Here is a 24456-nt window from a genome sequence, read left to right on the forward strand (position 1 = left end):
CAGCGGAGGCCTTCGGGACCTGTCAGTTCTTCGGTATGGAGACGAGTGAGGCTAAGATGGCGCCCACCCGTCTCCATACTATAGGACGGCGGAAGCGACGTCATTACGTCAGCTCCGCCCATTTGTCTTAAAGGCATATTTTTTTTTGTCATTTTTTTAAACGACATTTTTTTTTTTTTTTTTTTTTAAATAAAATAAGAAAACATTTTTTTTTTTAAAGTGCCCTGTCCCGATGAGCTCGCGCGCAGAAGCGAACGCATGCGTGAGTAGCGCCCGCATATGAAAACGGTGGTCAAACCACACATGTGAGGTATCGCCGCGACCGGTAGAGCGAGAGCAATAATTCTAGCCCTAGACCTCCTCTGTAACGCAAAACATGCAACCTGTAGAATTTTTTAAACGTCGCCTATGGGGATTTTTGAGGGTAAAAGTTTGACACCATTCCACGAGCGGGCACAATTTTGAAGCGTGACATGTTGGGTATCAATTTACTTGTCGTAACATTATATTTCACACTATAAAAAAAATTGGGCTAACTTAACTGTTGTCTTATTTTTTTATTCAAAAAAGTGAATTTTTTCCAAAAAAAGTGTGCTTAGAAGACCGCTGCGCAAATACGGTGCGAAAAAAAGTATTGCAATGACCGCCATTTTATTCTCTAGGGTGTTAGAAAAAAAAACAATATATAATGTTTGGGGGTTCTAAGTTATTTTCTAGCAAAAAAAAAACTGTTTTAAACATGTAAACACCTAAAATCCAAAACGAGGCTGGTCCTTAAGTGGTTATAATAATTTTATTTATCGTTTTTTTCTTTTCTTTATTTATTCTTGCTTGATTGCTATCACAAGGGGTTAATGTGACAGCATTAAGCAGGTAACAGGTACCATTTACGGAGACATTAGGGGTCTAATAGACCCCAAATATCTCCCCTGCCCTTCACACCATCTAACCAAGCACAGATCGGCTTGGTTAGATGTGTCTCCTGGCTGTAGTACTGATTAGGAAAGGATGCTTCTGACATCACTTCCGGCTTCATTGTTTGCATGGATTTGCCTCGGTCTCACTAGCTGGCGGTTGTGTTCCCGGGCACCGGTAAGCGCTGGAGAGCCCGGGAACCATAAGGGGGGGGGCGGTGGAGGAACCACGCTGTCGGCTCTGTGAAAATGAACGGCAGCTATGGAGCTGCTGCATCACTTTCACTTTGAAGCCGGTCGCCAGACAAGCTGATGGCTGTTACTGCAGCTTGTGATTAAAGGTTCACTCTTTAGCTGTACATAATAAAAAAGGAAGAATGGGTCACCCCCTGCTGACCCATGCTGTGAATGGACACAGCACAAGTTTGGCAGTTGATTTCAGTCAATGATTTTGGAAACAGTGATCTTTCTGTTTCTTCTCCCTGCAAGGCAGGGATAAAAAACAGACAGATAGTGTAGTAAAAGCAGCACACATTACACTTGTTAGGCACAAGGATATGGGGCGGTTCGGAACTGGTTAAGGTCTATCAAAAGCAGTGGTCTTTACAGCTCGATCAGTTTAGAGCAGGAGTCTCGAAACTGGCAGCCCTCCAGCTGTTGCGAAGCTACAAGTCCCATCATGCCTCTGTCTGTGGGAGCCATGCTTGTAACTGCCAGTCTTGCAATGCCTCATGGGACTTGTAGTTCTGCAACAGCTGGAGGGCCACCAGTTTGAGACCCCTAATCTAATGCCTCCAGACTTCGTTTACCAGTTTTTTTTTTGGAAAATGCATCCTGGGATTCTCGATTTCTCCTGTACCCTGATAAGACAGCATTAGAAGGGTTGAAAGTGATTGATGAGGGATTTTTACATCACTTTCTAAGCTCCTACAGATATAGAGCAATGTGCTGTCAGTATGAAGGGCTAGGGGGGTGTGGCTATTTACTGATAGGACTATCAACAGTGGCAAGCACCTACAGCGCCAGCAGCAAGGCTGACAATCCAGCAGTGATTTCAAAGTAGCAGGAAAAGCTTTGTCACCCTATCAAAGGAAGTGCCTATCTAACCATTCTACTGGCAGGCTCAAGATGTACTTATAAAATATTCCAAAGGTCATTTTTTTTTTTTTTTTATAAAAGACAGACCAGGCTAATGGCCCGTACACACGATCCGAATATCGTACGACAGATCTTATGACTTTTTTCGCTTAATAGTCGCAAGTAGAAATTGAATAGGTTACTAAAGTCACGAAAATTCTCGTACGACAGAAAAATAAAAAAATTTAAAAATCGGAAGTGATGTCATGACTATACGAAAATCGTACAATCTGGTATCGTACAAGGAAAATTTTCGTGCTTGTCTAATAATATCAGATGAATTGTCGTGATCAGCTCTCGAAAGCTCTGTATTAACGATCCGATTATCGTACGATTGCGTTGTAAGTGGTATTTTGCGTCCGATTTTTGGATCGTGTGTATCGGCCATTAGTGGTAGTCATACTTAATCACACATGTGATTTTATAATTTGACCAGAGTTGTTCTTTAACTACTTTAATACCGGGCACTTTCACCCCCTTCCTGAACAGACCAATTTTCAGCTTTTAGCGCGGTCACACTTTGAATGACAATTGCGTGGTCATGCTACACTGTACCCATATGAACTTTTTTGCATTTTTTTGAGACAGATGGAGTTTTCTTTCGGTGGTATTTAATCACCGCTGGGGTTTTTAATTTTTCTGCTGAACAAAGAAAGATCAAAAGAAAAAAAAAAAAAAAGTTTTTCTTTGTGTCTCTTTTTTGTAAATCTTGTAAATAAATAATTGTTCTTTGTAAAATTTAGGCCAAAATGTATTCTGCTTCATTTCTTTGGTGAAAATATTCAAAATCAGCATTTATTATTGGTCTGTAGGAAAGTTATAGAGTCCACAAACTATGCTATTTATATGTGAAAATCAATCCTGGTGTACTGACGGCCTATCTCATTTCTTGAGGCCCGAAAATATTAGGACAGTACAAATATCCCCCAAATGACCCCTTTTTGGAAAGTAGGCAGTCCAAGGTATTTAGTAAGAGGCACGGCAAGTTTTTTGAAGTTGTAATTTTTGAAAATGAAGAAACGTTAAAAAATAGTTTTTTTCATGCAGTACAGTGTCATGAAATTACTGGTGTGGAGGAGATCAGAGACACTGACTGGTGACAGTATTTTAAATTTTTTTTTTTAATAATTAATTCCACACTGTGACCAGGGCAATACAGTGTTACCATGGTGACACTGTACTAATCTGGGATGGCAATTAGCATATTTTTTTTTTCACACTATGATTGCTTATAACAGTGAATATAACTGTTATAAACAACTATTTTTACCGAATGAAATCGATTTATTCAGTGTTTTTCTATTGTGATTAACAGTGAATTGTTACAGCCAAGTACATGGTACAGATGGGCTGCGATTGGCCCTGTCTGTACCATGTGATCACTGTGACCAAACACAGAAATGAACACACTAGTACACAATGAATTGAAGCCATTCGGTTGTGTACAATTGTCATGTGATCTGCTGTGATTAGTCACTGCGATCACATGGTATCGGCAGCGGGCTGGTACACTGATCTATCATCCTCTGTGTCTGCAGGACATAGCCAGCGACAGATCCTGTCGCAGTGCAGCCCATGGGGTGCAAGTGCATGATCCAGGGAGGACAGCATGTGATGTCCACCCAGATCTAGAGCGATCCCACCTGGTCGCCATTTGACTATAGGCCAGGCAGGAACTGGTTAAAGGGGTTCTAAAGGCAGAAGGTTTTTATTAATCCCAATCCTGCATTCTATGCATTAAGATGAAAAACAATCAGTGTGCAGCAGCCCCCCTAATACTTACCCTGAACCCAAATTTTGATCCACCGATGTTGGACAAGAACCTCGGCTGACCAGGACTCTCCCTCCTGATTGGTTGAGACACACCCGCTTTCTTTTCTTGCTATGGGGGCACTCAGCAGAAGCTGAGTTATTTAAAAAAAAAAAAAAAAAAAAAGACTATGTTCACCATTAAAAGAAAAGAAGATTGTGAGGGGTTAAGAAAGGAGGCATTTGCACCACGTTACATCCTAAATATGGGTAGCTTGGTGCAAAAAGTGAACTTGGCCCGTAAGATCCTGTTCACATCTTGTAAATTTTAGGTGTGCTGCACGGGTTTGGAGAAAAATGCCTGCTTTGTGCATCTCTGGTTGCATGCAAAAAAATTGTGAGGGTGGGGCATGTATATTTGGATGGCCACACCGTTGCATTCTTTGAGCTTCTAGTATCAACTAAAAATCCAGCAAATAAAGTGTGACCCACACATGGTAGCAAAGCTGGGAACTAAACCACAGTAATCAAACAGCCTTTCATCAGAAATATAAGACACCGATAAGTGGATTACTCTTCCGGAAAACAAGAAAAAACTGCTGCCCATCTAAATCCAAGCCAAGTTCTGTCCCACACAATTCAAACTAGGGGTTGACCGATATCCTTTTTTCAGGGCCGATACCGATTTTTCAGCTGCCTTTCAAGTCGATATCAGGTGCCGATATTCTGTACACTTAAAGCTTTTATTTTGACACTGTCCTTTCATTTTTTTTATATAGCACTTTTATTGCTGTCACAAGGAATGTAAACATCCCTTGTGACAGTAATAAGCAGCAGCAGGTACTCTTTATGGAGGGATCTGTGGTCTATAAGACCCCAAACCCTTCCTCTGCACTTAGAAAGTATTAGTTTTGAATACTTTTATTTTTTTAAACAGAAGTGATGTCACGATATTGCTTCCGGGTTACTAGATCTGAGACCCGATCAAAGCCGATTCTGGCTTTGTTCAAGTCTCCGGCCAGCCGGCGCACATGCCGGCTGGTCACTCGGCTCTCCCAGTGGGACAGGAGACCGGAGCGGAGCAGCGTAAGGCGGCAGGAATGGGACGCCCCCTCCCACTACTTGTAATAACAGGCGATCGGCTGCTTAACTGCATTGGTTGTTACTACAAGAAAGCTGACCGTCGGCTCTAAAAAGTAGCTGCAACCTTTGAAGCTATATATCGATAAGTTTGTGACCGATTCTTCAAAAAAAAAAAAAAAAGTGAATAATCGGACCCCAAATTCTAACATGGCCTAGTTTGGCCCAAAGCTCGCCAGCTTTTGTTTAACCCATCCGAGGTCCATAGATCAGCACTAATACATCACTTAGTGACCACTAAGTCTCAGGCACTGTGCAGTAAAATGAATGGACTGGACTTACATTCACCTCCCGACTCTGAATCATAAGTAATGCCTCCGTTTTTCTTAGCATTAAAAAAGCTGTTGGAAACCTAAAAAGAATAAAAAACAAAAATGGCAGTGAATTAGTACACCCAAAACTGGTAAACCAGTTTTTTTTTTTTTTTTTTTTGCCTGACCATAATAAAGAAAAGATATATAAAACATTTCTAATGTCTGCAGAACACCTCCCCTTCTTCTCATCTCTATAATATAAGAGGGATGTGTTCTTTAGTCCAATAAAAGAGAACTGGTCAGGGCTGGCAACACAAGCAAGCTAGGAGCTCTCTGAATTTCTAGCAGGTTATCGGGTAATTTTTTTTCCTCGCATTTTTACACCCTTCACGCTGACCATACGAAAATATGCGGCCTCACTGAATAGGCCTTTTTTCTGTGGGGGCCGCATATTTGCACAGCTCCCTTTGTGCTTGGAGCGCGCCACACAGTGCGCCCGCAGCGGGAGCCCCGGGCCCCGTACAAACGATAGGGACCCAGAAATTCAGATTCCGGGTCTCCTATGACATCCTCTGATGGGCTATCACAGTGATCAGTCACTGTGAAGCCCGCCCCCATGTTTTCTTTCTCTCTGAATGAAGGAGAGGGATACTTAGTATCTCTCTCTCCTTGCAGAGAAAAAAAAAGGTGTGTGTAAAAAAAATAAATAAAAAATAAATAAATAAAAATACCCAAATCAAGCATGGCAAATTTCAAGTTAGCAAATCGCAGATTTCAAGTTAGCAAATCGCAGATTTCAAGTTAGCAAATCGCAGATTTCAAGTTAGCTTACACATTTTCATAACTCAAGTTTCCTTGAGTCCAGGTTCACACTGACTGTGGGAATGAAATTGTGCGCAGTCAGCTGAATGCGCACAATTTCATTCCCGCATGTCAGTCCCGACTTCGGGGGCGATTTCAGAGACTTTCTGCACAGATGTCAATGGAAATTGCACCCCAAAATGGCCAAAAGTAGTACAGAAACTACTTTTGGGAATCAGGGCGGAGCCGAAAATGCGGCGTCTCACCAATTTGGACGCTGCCATTGCCAGTAAATGCCGCCTGTATGAAAACTTACATTTATCTTTTTCCTTCCATGGCTTTTCTCAACGATCTCAACAGCATTCAGTAGTTTTCTGAAGTCAGAAGGGGTTTTTACCCTGAAGTTACGGTCGATTCCCATGGCAGGAAAATTCTTACTCTGAAAATGCAATGCAACAAAACGGTTTAGGTATAAGATATTTTTTATTCCCTATCAGATATCACAGTGCTTGCATCGATTATAATACAGAGAACAGTTGAAGTGCAATTTTCTATCAGGAGATGCAATTTTTACAGTATGTAAAGAAGCAAAAATGAGCTACAGCAAAAAAAAAAAAAAAAAAAAACCACAAAGGAATAACCGTTCCCTGCGCTATTCAAAAATCTGGATAAATGTTTTAGATGCACTTTAGTGTATAACTCCAACTTTTTTTCCTTACACCCTCTTGTGGAGAGAAAAAAAAATACAACTTATTGCCAAGTTATTCTTACCCTTCCCACATTGCAGTGCTGTCCCTGGCTTCCTCCTCCATGGGGAGCCGGTGGTCCTTTTTTGGGCAGAATGACATTTAAGCCATTCCATCCATTTCCTGTGAACCCCTCATTTCCATGTTCCCTATGGGGTGCACCCCCCTCCCCCTCGTCACTGGAGATAAAAGCAGCATCAGCAAATGGAGGCGAAAGGCTGGAGGTCCGCTTTAAGAACCCACTACACCCTCCCCTACATCCAGGATTAATAGACAGACTACTGCCGATCGATTATTTCATCAGCTAATTTGCAGGCAACCCATAGAGGTCTAAGCAACGAACTGGTAAAAAAAAATAAACAATGGAGTGCTGCGGGTCTGCCAACTCTTCATTTTAAAAGTCTGACCGGTATAATTTGGAAGTTCTAACCAGAATAATTTGGGTGGTCTGCTTTATTTCTTAAATCCAGGCAGGCTGGCACTGCTGTCTGTGTCCCCACTGGGAGAATTCACCCTCTCTGTGTCCTGGTGACCAATATCCTTGGTACAGAAGGCGAAGGAAAATACAAAATATTCCATTTATCACCAAACAGGAGAAAACTGAATAAAGGGAACCCCTGTTCTGATGACACCTCTCTATAAAGGAATTCCTTTTGGAGAGGTCTCCTGTTACTTCCTGTTGGGTCTCTGGGACAGGAAGTGAAGGGAAATCTCCCCATAAGGGGAAAAGAAAAACCAGACAGAAGTCTTAATCATTCCCTATTCCAGCTAAAACTAAAAGTGGACCTTCTGTCATTTTTTCATCTTTCCATCTATTAAATCTGCTGCCCTTGTTGGTTTAACTTTCGATAGTAAAACATTTTTTTTTCTGCCAGTAAATACCTTATACTGCCCACTTTCCGTTTGTCTGGTCATTAGCCTAGGCTTATGACATCATGCACAGCTCTCTTTCGCACTCTCGTGAGAGTTTGCCAGGAAGGGAGGGGGGATGAGTCATAAGAGGGCCAATGAGAGCTGCAAGGTGTGTCTGTGTAAATCCAGGAAGTGATCAGGCAGCAGCTTCAGCTGCCCACAGTTAAAATGGATGCAGCCAGACTCAGTGGAGGGAGATTTCTGCAGCATATTTGGAAAGTACAGAATCACAGTATATATAAAATAATATGAAAAGTGGTTAGATGGAAGCTTCAGAATGGCAAAAATGTTTTTTATTACAGATTACTTTAACCGCCTCCCGCCTGTCTTATAGACAAATGATGGTGGACAGGATCGCCTCTTGTTCTGGTCTGACATCATCCAGTCTCGCCGCACTCCTGCGCCGATCGTTCCTGGGACAGAGCGCAACCCTGAACTCGGTAAAGAGCCGCGGCCCTTTACCCATGTGATCAGCTGTGTTCAATCACAGCTGATCACATGTGAACAAGGAAATGCCGTTTATCGGCTCTCCTCGCCTCACACTGACAGAGTGTGAGGTGAGGAGAGCCGATCAGCGGCATCTCCTCACAGAGGAGGCCTGTACAGGTAATCAGGGCACTGATCATCAGTGCCCTGATTACAGTGCAGCCCCAACAGTGCCCATTATTATTATTATACGAGATTTATATAGCGCCAACAGTTTACGCAGCGCTTCACAATGTATAGGGGGGACAACACAATTACAGTACAGTTCAATACAGAAGGTACAGGAGGGCCTTGCTTGTAGAGCTTACATTCTAAAAGGGAGGGGGTGGTGGTACAAAAGGTAATAGCTGCAAAGAATGATTTGATGGGGGTGGCTCAGGGACAGTTATGTGGGTGTGGGATAAGCTTCCCTGAAAAAAAGAGTTTTCAGGGATCTCCTAAAGGTGGACAGGGTAGGGGCTGATCGGATATACTGTACAGGCAGGGAATTCCAGAGGATGGGAGAGGCTCTGGAGAAGTCCTGAAGGCGAGCATGGGAGGAGGTAACAAGGGAGCTAGAGAGCAGGAGGTCCTGGGAGGAGCGGAGGGGGCGATTTGGGCGATATCTGCAGATGAGGTTGGTGATGTAGATGGGGGCGATGTTGTGAATGGCCTTGTATGTTATGGTTAGCATTTTGAATTTTACACGGTGGGGTAGGGGAAGCCAGTGAAGGGATTGGCAGAGAGGAGCAGCAGTCACGGATCGATTAGTGAGGTGTATTAGTCGAGCAGCAGAATTCATAATAGACTGAAGGGGGGATAGCCTGCTTAAGGGTAGGCCATTAAGGAGAGAGTTGCAGTAGTCGAGGCGGGAAATAATCAAGGAGTGAATAAGTTGCTTTGTGGTGTCATTAGTCAGGAAGGGTCGAATTCTGGAGATGTTGCGGAGGTTAAGGCGGTAGGATTTAGCCAGTGATTGGATGTGGGGGCTGAAGGAGAGGTCAGAGTCAAGGATTACCCCCAGGACGCTGGCATGTGTGGAGGGACCAATGGTTGTGTTGTTGATATTAATGGTGAAGTCACAGGAGGGGGACCGTGAAGGAGGAAATATAACAAGCTCAGTTTTAGAAAGATTAAGTTTGAGGAAGCGGTGTGACATCCATACCGATATGTCATTCAGCAAGTTTGAGATCCGTGAGGAGATCGAGGGGGTGAGTAGAGGAGTGGAGAGATAGATCTGTGTGTCATCGGCATAGAGGTGGTATTGGAAGCCATGGGAGGTTATCAACTGGCCCAGGGAAGAGGTATAGAGTGAGAAAAGGAGAGGCCCAAGGACGGAGCCTTGGGGTACCCCAACAGAAAGAGGAAGGGGAGCGGAGGAGATGGAGTTGTAAGTGACACTGAAAGTGCGCTGAGATAGGTAGGAGGAGAACCAGGATAATGCAGAATCACGGAGGCCAAGGGAGTGTAATTTTCTGAGGAGCAGCAGGTGGTCAACTGTGTCAAAGGCAGCAGAGAGGTCTAAAAGTATGAGTATGGAGTAGTGGCCATTGGTTTTGGCAGTTATTAGGTCATTGGTGAGTTTTAGTAGGGCAGTTTCAGTAGAATGTTGTAGGCGGAAGCCAGACTGTAGAGGGTCGAGAAGGTTATTGTCCGTGAGGTAGCGGCTCATTTGGTCATGAACAAGGCGTTCGATGAGCTTGGAGGCAAACGGGAGAAGGGAGATAGGTCTTAAGCTATTCAAACAGGTGGGGTCTAGTGAGGGTTTTTTGAGCATGGGGGTAACCAGTGCATGTTTGAGCGGGGAAGGAAAGGTGCCGGAGGAGAGGTTGAAGATGTGGGTTAGGGAGTTGAGGATAGAGTGGGAAGGTGGTCGCAGTAATTGAGAGGGGACAGGGTCCAGGGGACATGTAGTGAGGTGGGCCATGGAGAGGAGTTTATCAACATCTTCTGTGGTAACTGGGCAAAAGGAGGAGAGTATTGAGTGTGGTGTTGGACCTGATATGTTGGGTAGGGGAGGAATTTGAATGCTAGATATCTCTTTGCGAATTGTGTTGATTTTGCTATTGAAGTGGTTGGCAATCTGTTGAGCGGTAAGCAAGTTGGCGGGTGGGGGCAGTGGGGAGTGAAGTAAGGAATTAAGGGTAGAAAAGAGTTGACGAGGTTTGGATGAGAGGGTTTTGATGAGAGTGTTGTAATAGGTTTGTTTAGCAGTGTGGAGGCAGGAGTTGTATTTGAGAAGGACAGATTTGTAGAGGGTAAAATCTTGCAGGGATTTAGGGATCAGTGATGCCAATCAGTGCCGCCTTTTAGTTCCCATCAGTGCTACATATCTGTGTCACCTGTCAGTGCCAGCTCATCAGTGCTGCATTTTAGTGTCTCATCAGTGCCGGTCAGTGCAGCCTCATCGGCGCACATCATGGAAGGGGAAAAATTTATTATTTAAAAAAAAAAAAAAAAACTGTTTGTGTCACAATTTTTTTTTTCTTTTTTAGTAAAAAATAAAAAACCCAGTGGTAATTAAATACCGCCAAAAGAAAGTTCTATTTGTGGGAAGAAAATGATAAAAACGTCATTTGGGTACAGTGTTGCATGACTGCGCAATTGTCATTCAAAGTGTGACAGCGCTGAAAGCCGAAAATTGTCCTGGGCAGGAAGGGGGTGAAAGTGCCCGGTAAGCAAGTGGTTAAAAGGTGAATTAGGGCCAAAGCTCTTTTGCTCTACTGCTCCTGGGAATCACAGGAGCACACTTCATTCTGCACTCCTGTGTCCTGTATTCAGCGGACAGAGATCCAAAGCCCACTAACAGCCGACGTCACTCAGTGGGTGAAGGCTGTGGAGAGATCCCGATTTTAAGGTTGGGATCCACCCCAGATGTCTGGATGCTCAGCCTCTCAGCGCACCGCTGACTGCCTGAGCCAGACGCTCCCTCCACAGCCCGGTGCTCCAGTGAGCACTGGAGAGGCAAAGAGAGCCAGTGACTGACAATCCCTAACTCACTGAAGACTGAGAACCGAGCAATCAGAGGTCTCTGATCTCTAGATCTTATTGGCAATGGGGATCCAATGTGGCATACACCTAGCTGAGTATGTACCGTATATACTCGAGTATAAGTCGTTCCGAGTAGAAGTCGAGGCCCTAATTTACCACAAAAAAAAAAAAAAAAAATGGGAAAAACTTAGTGACCCGAGTATAAGACGAGGGTGAGAAATGCACAGCTACTGTAAGTGGAAAAGAGGGTCAACAATGCCCATTTGCAGCCTCACTGTGCCCATTTGAATGCCTCACTGTAGAGGTCGACCGATATGGGTTTTTCTCTGGCCGATGCCGATATTTAGAAATCGCGGTGGCCGATATGTGATGCCGATTTTTTTGGGCCGATATATTAGGCCGATTTTTTTTTTTTTTTTTCTTTTTTCCCCCTTCATCTCATAAAATCTAACAGTTAGACCCCTTTCACAATGGGGCATTTTTTTAGGCGCTTTTGGGCTAAAAATAGCGCCTGTAAAGTGCCTGTAAAACAGCTTCCCTACAGTCTCAGTGTGATATCCCGAGGGCTTTCACACTGAGGCGATGCGCTGGCAGGATGTCTTTGGAGTGGTGTATACCGCTCCTCCACCACTCCAGCCCATTGAAATGAATGCGCACCGCTGCCGAAGCGGCTGCAAAGCGTTTCGGCAGCAGCACTTCAGGGGCGCATTTAACCCCTTCCTCGGCCGCTAACTGGGTTATAAGCACCCCGCTAGCAGCCGAATAGCGCCGCTAAAATGACTGTAAAGCGCCGCTAAAACTAACAGCGTTTTACCGTCAACGCCTGCCCGCTCCAGTGTGAAAGCAACCTTAAGTAATAAGTGATACAGAAAATTTTTTACATTTAAACATTTATTGAACAAAACAAACCTCCAATCAGTTCACTTGTATGTATAATTTAGATTAAAAAAAAAATAACTATATCTTAAATATTAAATAGACAAAAACAGGTAACCAAAACTTTTGGACGAAAAAAAATGGGCTAACTTTACTGCTTATTTTTTTTTTTTTAATTAGTGTATTTTATGTTAAAAAATTGCGTTTGAAAGACCGCTGCGCAAATACCGTGTGACATAAAATATTGCAACAACCGCTATTTTATTCCCTAGGGTCTCTGCTAAAAAAAATATATATATAATGTTTGGGGGTTCCAAGTGATTTTCTAGCAGAAAATACAGAATTTTTACTTGTAAGCAACAAATGTCAAAAAAGATTTAGTCTTTAAATGGTTAAACTGAGAACTTCTACACACAGTTCAGTCTATTGATAAAAGAACCCGAAGAGATACAATGTATCTTCTTATCAGACTTGGCAGGCTGCCCAGAGGAGGAGAGAAGAAAATTTCAGACAACTTGCAATTGACTTCTATTACAGAAGTCATTTGCAAGTCCCGCTGAAGTTATAAATCGGCTTTTTTTATCAGCACAATCAGCCGATGCCGATTAAGTAAAAAAAGCCAAATATCTGCCGATATATCAGTCGACCTCTACCTCACTGCGCCCATTTGCAGCCATAGGTCCCCCAAACTTCAAACTCTGTAGTTAAGGGTTCCTAGATGCCCCCTAGCTGCAGCTAAAATTTGGGGTCTCTGAACCCAAAGGGTTCCAAAATGACATTGCTGCAGATGGACACAGTTGACTGAATTTGGGGCCCCTTAGTGCTAAGAACCCCAAATTTGGTGTGCAAACCCAGTGGAACTGGCACCATAAAATATCCAAAGCTGGGGTTTCTAGCACCAAGTGGCCCTGAGATACAGGGCCCCAAAAATCGGTTCAGAAAATGTCAAGCACTTTTCTGTAGCAGAGAATTACATTTTCCGAACCGGGTTTGGGGCCCCATATCTTGGGGCCACTTAGTGCTAGAAACTCCATCTTTGGATATGTTGTGGTACCAGTTCCACTGGGTTTGCACACCAAATTTGGGGTTCCTAGCACCAAGTGGAGATACGGGGCCCCCAATTCGGTTCGGAAAATGAAATTTTTTGCTGCAGAAAAGTGCTTGACTCCAGTATAAGTCGAGGGGGGCACTTTCAGCACAAAAAAATGTGCTGAAAAACTCGACTTATACTCGAGTATATACGGTACGTTTATTTTGTCAACTCCCGAACTTCTCTTTTAAGTGTAAGGGAATTTTATTAAAACTCAAAAAGGACATATAGTGATACATATTTATTTTCTTTATAATGCTTAGGAGCAAAATTAGTTTTATATTTTTTTTTTTTTTGTCGAAAACTACAGATCCATCAAAATTTTCTCCGATAGAGAAAAAGGTGCCAATAAGGGCCCATTCACACTACAAACTGCAAGTAACTGTGTGTGTTTTTCTTGTACCTATGCATGCATTTTATGCGCGTTTTACATGCAGTTGACACACATTTTGCTATCTGCATTTGTCCTGTGCCCTCTCACAATAACTGCCCCATCAGAGTGCCCTCTCACAATAACTGCCCAATCAAATGACCCCATCAGAGTGGCCTCTCACAATAACTGCCCCCATCAGAGTGGCCTCTCACAATAACTGCCCCCATCAGAGTGGCCTCTCACAAAAACTGCCCCCATCAGAGTGGCCTCTCACAATAACTGCCCCCATCACAGTGGCCTCTCACAATAACTGCCCCATCAGAGTGCCCTCTCACAATAACTGCCCCTATCAAATGCCCCCTTCAGAATTTTCCTTTACATCAATTGTCCCCATCAGAGTACCCCCTTACAGGAAATACCCCATTAGAGTGCCACCGTACATCACATGTACCCATCAGACTTTCCACTTTGTTCTTCTATGTGCACTGTGACACTTTGCAGTGCATTTGAATGCATTTTTGCATGTTTACAGTGCGGAAAAATGCAGCATGCTGCACTGAAATGGTGTGAACTATGCCCATAGGATAGCCTGGATTTTGGACTGTCTATGCAGTTGGAGTGCAGTCCAAAATGCATCCAACTGAATCCCGTTTTCGTTGAAAGGGCCCCAATGGTGCCGAAAACGCCTGCGATTTTACCGTGCTTATGGTGTGTTTTTCATAGGTCATATGACTCAAAAACCGCATCAAAAACATAACGCGGGTGCCTTATTGATGCGTTCTTTAATGCATTTCAACGTGGAGGTGCGTTTTTGGAGCTTTTTTTTTAACTGACCAAAAATGTAGGAAGCAGGATTTTTAACACCACAACGGAAGCGCAATGGACCAATGTGAAGACATACATAGAATTTAAAGGGATGCCTTTTTCTTGAGCTTATTTTGTGCTATAAGTGCCGATAATGGCTGACAATAAATTCATACTCATTTGAAATCATGATATCAATTAAAAAGTCAAATATAATCCAATTACATATAAAAATATATATAAATATTTTCTAAAAACTTTCATTTTCAAGTGCATCCTGAATTTTCGGTTTCTGTACCAAAATTTTCATTTCGGTGCATCTCTATCAAAAATTTAGCATGTTAATATTTGAGTCAGAGCAGTGCCTTGTTTAACCCTTTAGCTCTGGCCCTTTAAGGGGTTTTGCTGTGTCAGGAGGTGGGGTGGGGCTTGGCTTATGGCCACAGCCAATCACTGCGGTCACATGAGTAGAAAAGTCCCGATCACAAACAGCGATCGGGAACTTTCTGCGAGCCACCGGTCACTGTGCCGGGGGCAGCGCTATTAATATGCGGCCGCTCATCGCCAAGGCCCACCTGCCGAGAGGCCGCATATCTGTGTGCGCTCGGCGCCAACTGGTTAAAGAGAGTGAGTTCAACTCAATCAGACAGAGGCAGGCAGCTTTTGCTCTGCTGGCTCTATAGACAGCCCAAAGTGCTTCAGAATTTTTATGTATTTTGCAGGTTTACTTTTAAAATCAAACATCAGTTTTAAAAATTTTTTGACACAAATCAACCACCCGTTACCCTTCAACGTACAATTTGAGTTCCTAGTTCGGCTAAGGCTGTGTGAAGATACACAGGTACTTACCAAGTACAAACATCTGTGCTTAATCCCGACGATATGATAGAAAATGGTGTCAAGCTTATAAACGCAATCACACAGCATACATGCGTATGGTATAACCCCTCTTTTATCTGCGGGATACTGGTAAATGTATTCAAGACCTGCAGGAATGGAGAGAATAAAAAGTAAACAGCCATTAATATCACAATTCATTAACCACTTGTTGACCACCTGCCCACAATGTACTGCTGGCGAGCGGCGGCTGTAGGCCAAGCGATGTACCCATAGGTCGCTGCCTACTTCCAGGTTCAGGGTGTGTGCGCCCGCTGCCTGGCTCCCACTGTAATTGTACACAGAGGCAGCCTATCAGCAAGTCCCGGGCAATGATTCATGGCTGGGACCTGCTGATCGGCTGTGTCCAAATTGGGCCCAAAGTGTCAATATTTTGTGTGGCCACCATTATTTTCCAGCACTGTCTTAACCCTCTTGGGCATGGAGATCACCAGAGCTTCACAGGTTGCCACTGGAGTCCACTTCCACTCCTCCATGATGACATCACAGAGCTGGTGGATGTTAGAGACCTTCCGTTTGAGGATGCCCCACAGATGCTCAATAGGGTTTAGGTCTGGAGACACACACACATACATATACACACACACACACACATATATATACACATACATACAGTATCTCACAAAAGTGAGTACACCGCTCACATTTGTGTAAATATTTTATTCTATCTTTTCATGTGACAACACTGAAGAAATGACACTTTGATACAATGTAAAGTAGTGAGTGTACAGCTTGTATAACAGTGTAAATTTGCTGTCCCCTCAAAATAACTCAACACACAGCCATTAATGTCTAAACCGCTGGCAACAAAAGTGAATACACCCCAAACTGAGCCCAATTAGCCATTTTCCCTCCCCGATGTCATGTGACTGGTTAGTTTTACAAGATCTCAGGTGTGAATGGGGAGCAGGTGTGTTAAATTTGGTGTGATCGCTCTCACTCTCTCATACTGGTTACTGGAAGTTCAACATGGCACCTCATGGCAAAGAACTCTCTGAGGATGTGAAAAAAAAAATAAAAAAAATGTTGCTCTACATAAAGATGGCCTAGGCTATAAGATTGCCAAGACCCTGAAACTGAGCTGCAGCACGGTGGCCAAGACCACACAGTGGTTTAACAGGACAGGTTCCACTCAGAACAGGCCTCACCATGGTTGACCACAGAAGTTAAGTGCACGTGCTCAGCGTCATATCCAGAGGTTGTCTTTTGGAAATAGACGTATGAGTGCTGCCAGCATAGTTGCAGAGGTTGAAGGGTCAGCCTGTCAGTGCTCAGACCATACGCCGCACACTGCATCAAACTGGTCTGCATGGCTGTTGTCCCAGAAAGACGATGCACGAGAAAGCCCACAAAACAGTCTGCTTGTCTTAACCGGTTCAATACCGGGCAATTTCACCCCCTTCCTTCCCAGGCCAATTTTTAGTTTTCAGCGCTGTCGCACTTTAAACGTCAATTGCGCGGTCGTGCGACGTTGTACCCAAAAGAAATTGACGTCCTTTTTTTCACCACAAATAGAGCTTTTTTTTGGTGGTATTTGATCGCCTCTGCGGTTTTTATTTTTTGCGCTATAAACAAAAGAAGAGCGACAATTTTGAAAAAAAACACAATATTTTTTACTTTTTGCTATAATAAATATCCCAATTTTTTTTTTAAAAAACACATTTTTTCCTCAGTTTTGGCCGATACGTATTCTTCTACATATTTTTGGCAAAAAAAAAAAAAATCGCAATAACCGTATATTGATTGGTTTGCGCAAAAGTTATAGCGTCTACAAAATACAGGATAGATTTATGGCATTTTTAGAAAAAAAATATTTTTTTATTTTTTTAGCGGCGATCGCGATTTTTTTTTGGTGACTGCGACATTATGGCGGACACATCGGACACTTTTGACACATTTTTGGGACCAATCACATTTATACAGCGATCAATGCTATAAAATTGCATTGATTACTGTGTAAATGTGACAGGCAGTGAAGGGGTTAACCACTAGGGGGCGGGGAGGGGTTAATATGTTTCCTAGGGAATGATTCTAACTGAAGGGGGAGGGGACGCACTAGGGGAGGAGACCGATCTGTGTTCCTCCGTTCTGGGAACACAGATCGCTCTCCTCAGAGCTGACAGGCTGTGGATCTGTGTGTTTACACACACAGATCCACATGCCGGCCCGGTTAACGGGCACACGCACCGGGTCCCGAGGAACGCGGCGGGCGCGCGCGCGCCCCCTAGACGGCCAGGAATCCCAGGACGTCATATGACGTCCACCCAGGATGGGAGATCCCATCTGTGGACGTCATAGGACTATTAGCGGGTAGGGAAGTGGTTAAGCTGACTAAGGACAAGGATTACTGGAACCATATCTTGTGGTCTGATGAGACCAAGATAAACTTATTTGGTTCAGATGGTGTCAAGCGTGTGTGGCGGCAACCAGGTGAGGAGTACAAAGACAAGTGTGTCTTGCCTACAGTCAAGCATGGTGGTGGGAGTGTCATGGTCTGGGGCTGCATGAGTGCTGCCGGAACTGGGGAGCTACAGTTCATTGAGGGAACCATGAATGCCAACATGTACTGTGACATACTGAAGCAGAGCATGATCCCCTCCCTTCAGAGACTGGGCCGCAGGGCAGTATTACAACATAATGACGACCCCAAACACACCTCCAAGACGACCACTGCCTTGCTAAAGAAGCTGAGGGTAAAGGTGATGGACCCTATTGGGCATCTGTGGGGCATCCTCAAACAGAAGGTGGAAGAGCGCAAGGTCTCTAACATCCGCCAGTTCCGTGATGTCGTCATGGAGGAGAGGAAGAGGACTCCAGTGGCAACCTGTGAAGCTCTGGTGAACTCCATGCCCAGGAGGGTTAAGGCAATGCTGGAAAATAATGGTGGCCACACAAAAGATTGACACTTTGGGCCCAATTTGAACATTTTCACTTAGGGGTGTACTCACTTTCGTGAGATACTCGAATATATATATATTTTGACCGAATTGTATTCAGTTACATGTTAAATAATAATTAAAAAAAATCCAAAGAAGTGTATATTGATTTGTTTGCATCAAAGTTATAGTGTCTACAAACTATGGGATATATATTGGTTTTATTTTTTATTACTACGAATGCCGATGATCAGCAACTTATAATGGGACTCCTATAGTGCGGTGGGCAATCTGACACTGGGGTGGAACTAACTGCTACTGACATCACCAGTGACACCAATACTGTGATCAGTGCTAATACTATACACGGCTACTGTATTAATGACACTGGCAAGGAAGGGGTTAACCTCTGGGGCGATCAAGGGGTTAAATGTGTGCTTAACTACCAGTATGTTGCTTTGCCATTGCGGGCAGGCGGTCCTTAAAAAGGAGAAGTATAGCCAAAGCTCGTTTGGCTGTACTTCTGTGGATCACTGGAGTGTAGTTCGTTCTGCAATCCTGTGACCCATCTTCAGTAGACAGTGGGCTGAAGCCTGCTGTCGACTGTCACAGAGCCAGTCTAGGCTCGCGACCATATGGTCAGGATTTCCCCACCTGGACTGGCAGCCGGCTCAGCCTTCACGGCGAGCCTCTGAGAGACTGAGCTATCCTCTCCCACCCCCTCCACAGTCCAGCACTCCAGTGAGCACGGCGGGGGACCGATGCTACATCCACCTAGGTAAGTTTGATTTAAAATAAATAAATTTAAAAGAAACCCGAACCACATACTTCTCTTTTAAAGTGGATATATATATATATATATATATATATATATATATATATACATACATATATATATATATATATAGAGAGAGAGAGAGAGAGAGATAGAGATATATATATATATATATATATATATATATATATATATATATATATATATATATATATATATATATATATCAAATTTCCCTGCTACATAATGTTTTTTTTTTTTTTTTAACAGCAGTTTACAGGTCTGTTGTAAGGCATTTGCAGTCTGACCCCCTCTTACCAATTAGAGGCTCATTCTGCCCCTCCGATGCTTTTATCTTTTCATCCAGTGATCTTAAGTTCCTGGTATAAGAATACTGAATACGTTTTAGTCGCTGTAAAAAAAAAAAAAGAAGGATCACAATATAGATGTATTGCTTGTATTAAACAGAAAAGGATTCTCATACTCTAATAGGGCACGTTCTGGTCATATGGCTGGATAATACACTGCTCAAAAAAATGAACGGAACACGTTGAAAACACATCAGATCTCAAATGGGAAGAAATCTCATGCTGGATATCTATAGTGATATGAACTGGGTAATGTGTTAGGAACGAAAGGATACCGCATTGTATGATGTAAATGAAAATTATCAACCTACAGAGGGCTGAATTCAGGTTGCACCTCAGTCTGTTCAGGAGCTCAGTGATGCCCTGGTCCAGATCTGGGAGGAAATACCCCAGGACACCATCCGACGTCTCATTAGGAGCATTCCCCGACGTTGTCTGGCATGCATACAAGCACAGGGGGGGCCATACAACCTACTGAGGGGGGGTTACCTGGTTTTGACAGGTACCTGCTCCTACTGCTGCTTGCATAGGCAATTTGAGCAGAAGTTCTCCTCTCCCCCTCCCTCCCCGCAGTCTTCTGGGACACGTCACAGGACCCGGAAGACTGCAGGACAATTCACAATGTGCAGCACAGCTTGTGCATGCGCACCTGGCTGTGAAGCCGCAATCGGTCAAAGCTAGGTGTCCCTGCAGTTAAGATGCTGGCGCTGAGTACCAAACACAGTCCCCGGCGCCCCCTTAGTTGGGTGAGCACAGCACTGGATCCTGGTACAGGTGAGGGTCTGATTGATGAGTTTTTGTAGCTGCTGACTTAATTTTCAGAAAACCGACTGGAGGTTCTCTTTCATGCATTTAGGTAAAAACCTTGTACCTTTAAAACCACTTTAAGAGAAACTTCAACCGGATTGTGAAAATTAAAAAAAAAAAAAAGGCACCATTAAAAAAAATTGAAAAATTCCATGTGCTGGAAGGTCCTGCACCTGCCATGGTATCGGCAACGTGTAAATAATATAATTCTGTTCGTACAGCCCTGAGTGCGCATGCATGGGATCGATGACATCTTTTGCACTCAGCGATCTCTCTAGCTGCGGAATCATATTATATACACATTACTGATACTATGATGGCAACATGTAAACAATGGGATTCCTTGGCCAGAGCACTGAGAGGGCAAGCGCCTCCCATCCAGCCCATGCACACCCAACGCTCTGAGTTGCCTGAAGATTTCTGGAACATAACACGTCTATATTCCTGGAGTCTGCAGGCAGTGCCAGGGATGACATTTTTGCCTAGGTGAGAAATCCATTAGTAGAGAGAGGAGGAAGCTTAAAAAGAAAATCTAATTATTCCCAATTCTGAAAAAAGGAGGGTGTGAAGAATAAAATCAGAAACTTTAAACATGGAGGATGCAAGTCCGCTTTAAGGACCCAATAACCCACCTTCATGTACTTGTGAAGAGCGCCGGAATAATGCAGAGCCTGCTCTTTTTTGTTGAGGCAAAGTTCATTGCACAGCTGTAAAAATAAAAAAAGGTACAACATGAACAAAAAAAAAAAAAAAAAAAAAAAAAAAACATACACAAACCACACTTGACTTTCAAAAGGAAACACATTCTTGAATAAAAAGTCCCTTTTCAAAACCTCTGTTGGCTTTTTATGGTTGCAGACATATGCTGTATACATTAGGTATAACGTACTCATAATAGTTCATCAGATTATTGGCTGACAAACACCCTGTACTTCTAAAACGAATAAAACTTGAGCCTCATAGCTGCAGTGTGAGATTATCTAAGCCGCTGCTGCCTGGGGGGGGGGCTGCAGTTTGCAGATAAAGATAACCATGTCTGTGGCAGCCTTTGTGTACATAGGAGTTGTCTTAGGCACATAAGAGGGGCTCTGGGGAGACCCTGGAAGGCAGGAAGCCACCGTATAGGGGGATCTGTACACAGGAAGACCTTCTAGTTCTCATTTTGCAGAAGCGTTGAGGGTAAAATGAAAAACAAATTAAAGCATTACTTCACTCAAAAGGGTTAGTTCCATTTTTCCACCTCTACCACATTTGGAATGTATTTCTTCCGCAGCCTCTTGGGACACATACCAGGAGACTGCGGGACCTTTCAAAGGGCTTGTGTGGCTTGAGCATGCGCAGACAGCTGTGAAGCCGCGAGGAGTCACAGTCGGCTGCCCACAGTAAAAGAGGAACTGCAAGTCTGCTCACATAATTTGTAATAAAAACATCTTTGCCATGAAGCTTCCCTCCAACCACTTTGCATAATATTTTATATATACTGTGATTCTGTACTTGCCAAATATGCTGCAGAAATCTCCCCCCACCGAGTCTGTCTACAGCCGTTTTAAGACCCCTTTCACACTGGAGGCGTTTTTCAGGTGCTTCAGCGCTAAAAATAGCGCCTGAAAAAAGCCTCATCTGCAATCCCAGTGTGAAAGCCTGAGTGCTTTCACACTGGGGCGCTGCGCTGGCAGGACGTCAAAAAAAGTCCTGCAAGCAGATTCTTTACACTGCTCCTAAAGCGCCCCTGCCCATTGAAATAAATGGGCAGCGCCTGCAAAGCTCCTCGGCGGCGGCGCTTTGCGTGTGCTTTTAACTCTTTATTCGGCTGCTAGTGGGGGGTTTAAAGCACCCCGCTAGAGCCAAAAAAAAAGCGCCGCAAAAACAACAGTTATTTGGTATATCTTCCATTTGCAAATAAGCGCAACAACTGTTGTCACCCTCTCACCAAGCTGTTTGGCGATAATCTTGTAGCCCATTCCAGCCTCGTGTAGGTCTACAATCTTGTCCCCGACATCCTTGGACAGCTCTTTGGTCTTGGCCATGGTGGAGAGATTGGAATCTGATCGACTGCTTCTGTGGACAGGTGTCTTTGACACAGGTAACAAGCTGAGATTAGGAGCACTCCCTTTAAGAGCTCATTACCTGCATAGAAGACACCTGGGAGCCAGAAATCTGGCTGATTGATGGGGGATCAAATATTTATTTCACTCATTAAAATGCAAATCAATTTATAACTTTTATGAAAAGCGTTTTTTCTGGATATTTTTCTTGTAATTCTGTCTCTCACTGCTAAAATAAAGCGACCATTAAAATTATAGACTGATCATCAGTGGACAAACGTACAAAATAAGCAGGGGATCCAATACTCCCCCCCCCTGTAACAGAATACATTTTGGCCAAAATTTATGAAGAAATTTGATTTTTTTAACATTTTTTTATTGGATGTTTTATTTATTTTTTAATATTTTCGGTCTTTTTTTTTGTTTGTTTATAGCGCAAAAGATAAAAAACTGCAATGCTGATCAAAAACCACCAAAAGAAAGCTCTATTTGTAGGAAAAAAAAAATTACAAAACTTTATGTACAGCTTGGAAGACCACGCCATTGTCAGTTAAAGTAACGCAATGCTGTATAGCAAAAAAATGGCCTGGTCGTGAAAGGGGGGAAATCTTCCGGAGCTGAAGCGGTTAAGCAAGTATGTGAACAATGCTTCAACATTACATTTTATGAAAAAAAGTTTGAAGGTTTCATAACAGTTTTATATATATTTGGTATATTGAGCCCTGCTACATAGCCTGTGACCATGAGATACTTACAGGGCATATCCGCCTCATTTTTGTTCTTTTCTTGATCTTCCCTTCACGAGAGTACCGGGACTCCATGATGATTTTCAAATGCTAAGGACAAGGGAAAAAAATGACACCATTAGCTGCACAGTAGGTTATAGGTATAGTTCTATTTACTTGTTGCAGGAAGCAGTCCACTCCTGGATATAGCCCAAAGAACAGGATATCCCAATTCATTTGGTTACAATCATCTAGCAAGTACATACGTCTTTAAAGTGGTTGTAAACCCTTTACAAGCTTACACTCTAAGGTCCCTAACTCACATTCATACACATACTAGGGACAATTTAGACAGGATCCAATTAACCTACCAGCATGTCTTTGGATCGTGGGAGGAAACCGGAGTATAAACTAGACGTTTTTATGATGAATATGTGTATGCTTGTATCTTACTTTTGAAAAACATTTTAAAATGTTTTATACAACCCCTGGCAAAAATTATGGAATCACCAGTCCCTGAGGATGTTCCTTCAGTTGTTTATTGTTGTAGAAAAAAAAAGCAGATCACAGACATGGCCAAACACTAAAGGCATTTCAGATGGCAACTTTCTGGCTTTAAGAAACACTAAAAGAAATCAAGAAAAGTAATTGTGGTGGCCAGTAACAGTTAGATTTATAGAACAAGCACGGGGAATAAATTATGGAATCACTCAACTCTGAGGAAAAAATTATGGAATCATGAAAAACAAACAAACAAAATAACACTCCAACACATCACTAGTACTTTGCTGCACCACCTTTTATAACTGCTTGCAGTCTCTGAGGCATTGACTTAATGAGTGATAAACAGTACTCTTCATCAATCTGGCTCCAGCCTTCTCTGATTGCTGTTGCCAAATCATCTTTGCAGGTTGGAGCCTTGTCATGGACCATTTTCTTTAACTTCCACCACAGATTTTCAATTGGATTGAGATCCGGACTGTTTGCATGTCCATGGCCATGACATTGACCTTATGTGTCTTTCTTCAAGGAATTTTTTCTACAGTTTTTGCTCTATGGCAAGATGCATTATCATCTTGATAAATGATTTCATCATCCCCAAACATCCTTTCAATAGATGGGATAAGAAAAGTGTCCAAAATTTCAATGTAAACCTGTGCATTTATTGAAGATTTAATGACAGCCATCTCCCCAGTGCCTAGACCTGACATGCAGCCCCATATCATAATTGACTGTGGAAATTTGCATGTTTTCTTCAGACATCTGCATAAATCTCATTGGAACGGCACCAAACAAAAGTTCCAGCATCATCACCTTGCCCAATGCAGATTCGAGATTCATCACTGAATATGACTTTCATCCAATCATCCACAGTCCACGATTGCCTTTCCTTAGCCCATTGTAACTTTGTTTTTTTGTGTTTAGGTGTTAGAGATGGCTTTCTTTTAGCTTTTCTGTATGTAAATCCCATTTCCTTTAGGCGGTTTCTTACAGTTCGGTCACAGATGTTGACTCCAGTTTCCTCCCATTTGTTCCTCATTTGTTTTGTTGTACATTTTCTGTTTTCAAGGCATATTGCTTTAAGTTTTCTGTCTTGACGCTTTGATGACTTCCTTGGTCTACCAGTATGCTTGCCTTTAACCACCTTCCCATGTTGTTTGTATTTGGTCCATGTTTTAGACACAGCCGACTGTGAACAACCAACATCTTG

The 24456-nt window shown here is 43.1% G+C and overlaps 1 protein-coding gene across 1 annotated transcript in view; it reads right to left on the reverse strand.

Moving 5' to 3' along the window:
- The window catches only part of LOC141116514 (uncharacterized), a 70895-nt gene that overhangs the window by 35736 nt on the left and 10703 nt on the right, over window positions 1-24456 (reverse strand). Inside the window, exons 3-8 of the mRNA XM_073608900.1 lie at window positions 22776-22856; window positions 20608-20682; window positions 19119-19212; window positions 15102-15238; window positions 6312-6434; window positions 5223-5292 (exon numbers count right to left, since the gene is read on the reverse strand). Coding sequence (XP_073465001.1) covers window positions 5223-5292; window positions 6312-6434; window positions 15102-15238; window positions 19119-19212; window positions 20608-20682; window positions 22776-22841 — 565 coding nt within the window. The 5' untranslated portion in view covers window positions 22842-22856. The remainder of the gene's footprint in view (window positions 1-5222; window positions 5293-6311; window positions 6435-15101; window positions 15239-19118; window positions 19213-20607; window positions 20683-22775; window positions 22857-24456) is intronic.

The sequence above is a fragment of the Aquarana catesbeiana genome, linkage group LG13 (genome assembly GCF_042186555.1).
Source record: "Aquarana catesbeiana isolate 2022-GZ linkage group LG13, ASM4218655v1, whole genome shotgun sequence".
NCBI lineage: Eukaryota > Metazoa > Chordata > Amphibia > Anura > Ranidae > Aquarana > Aquarana catesbeiana.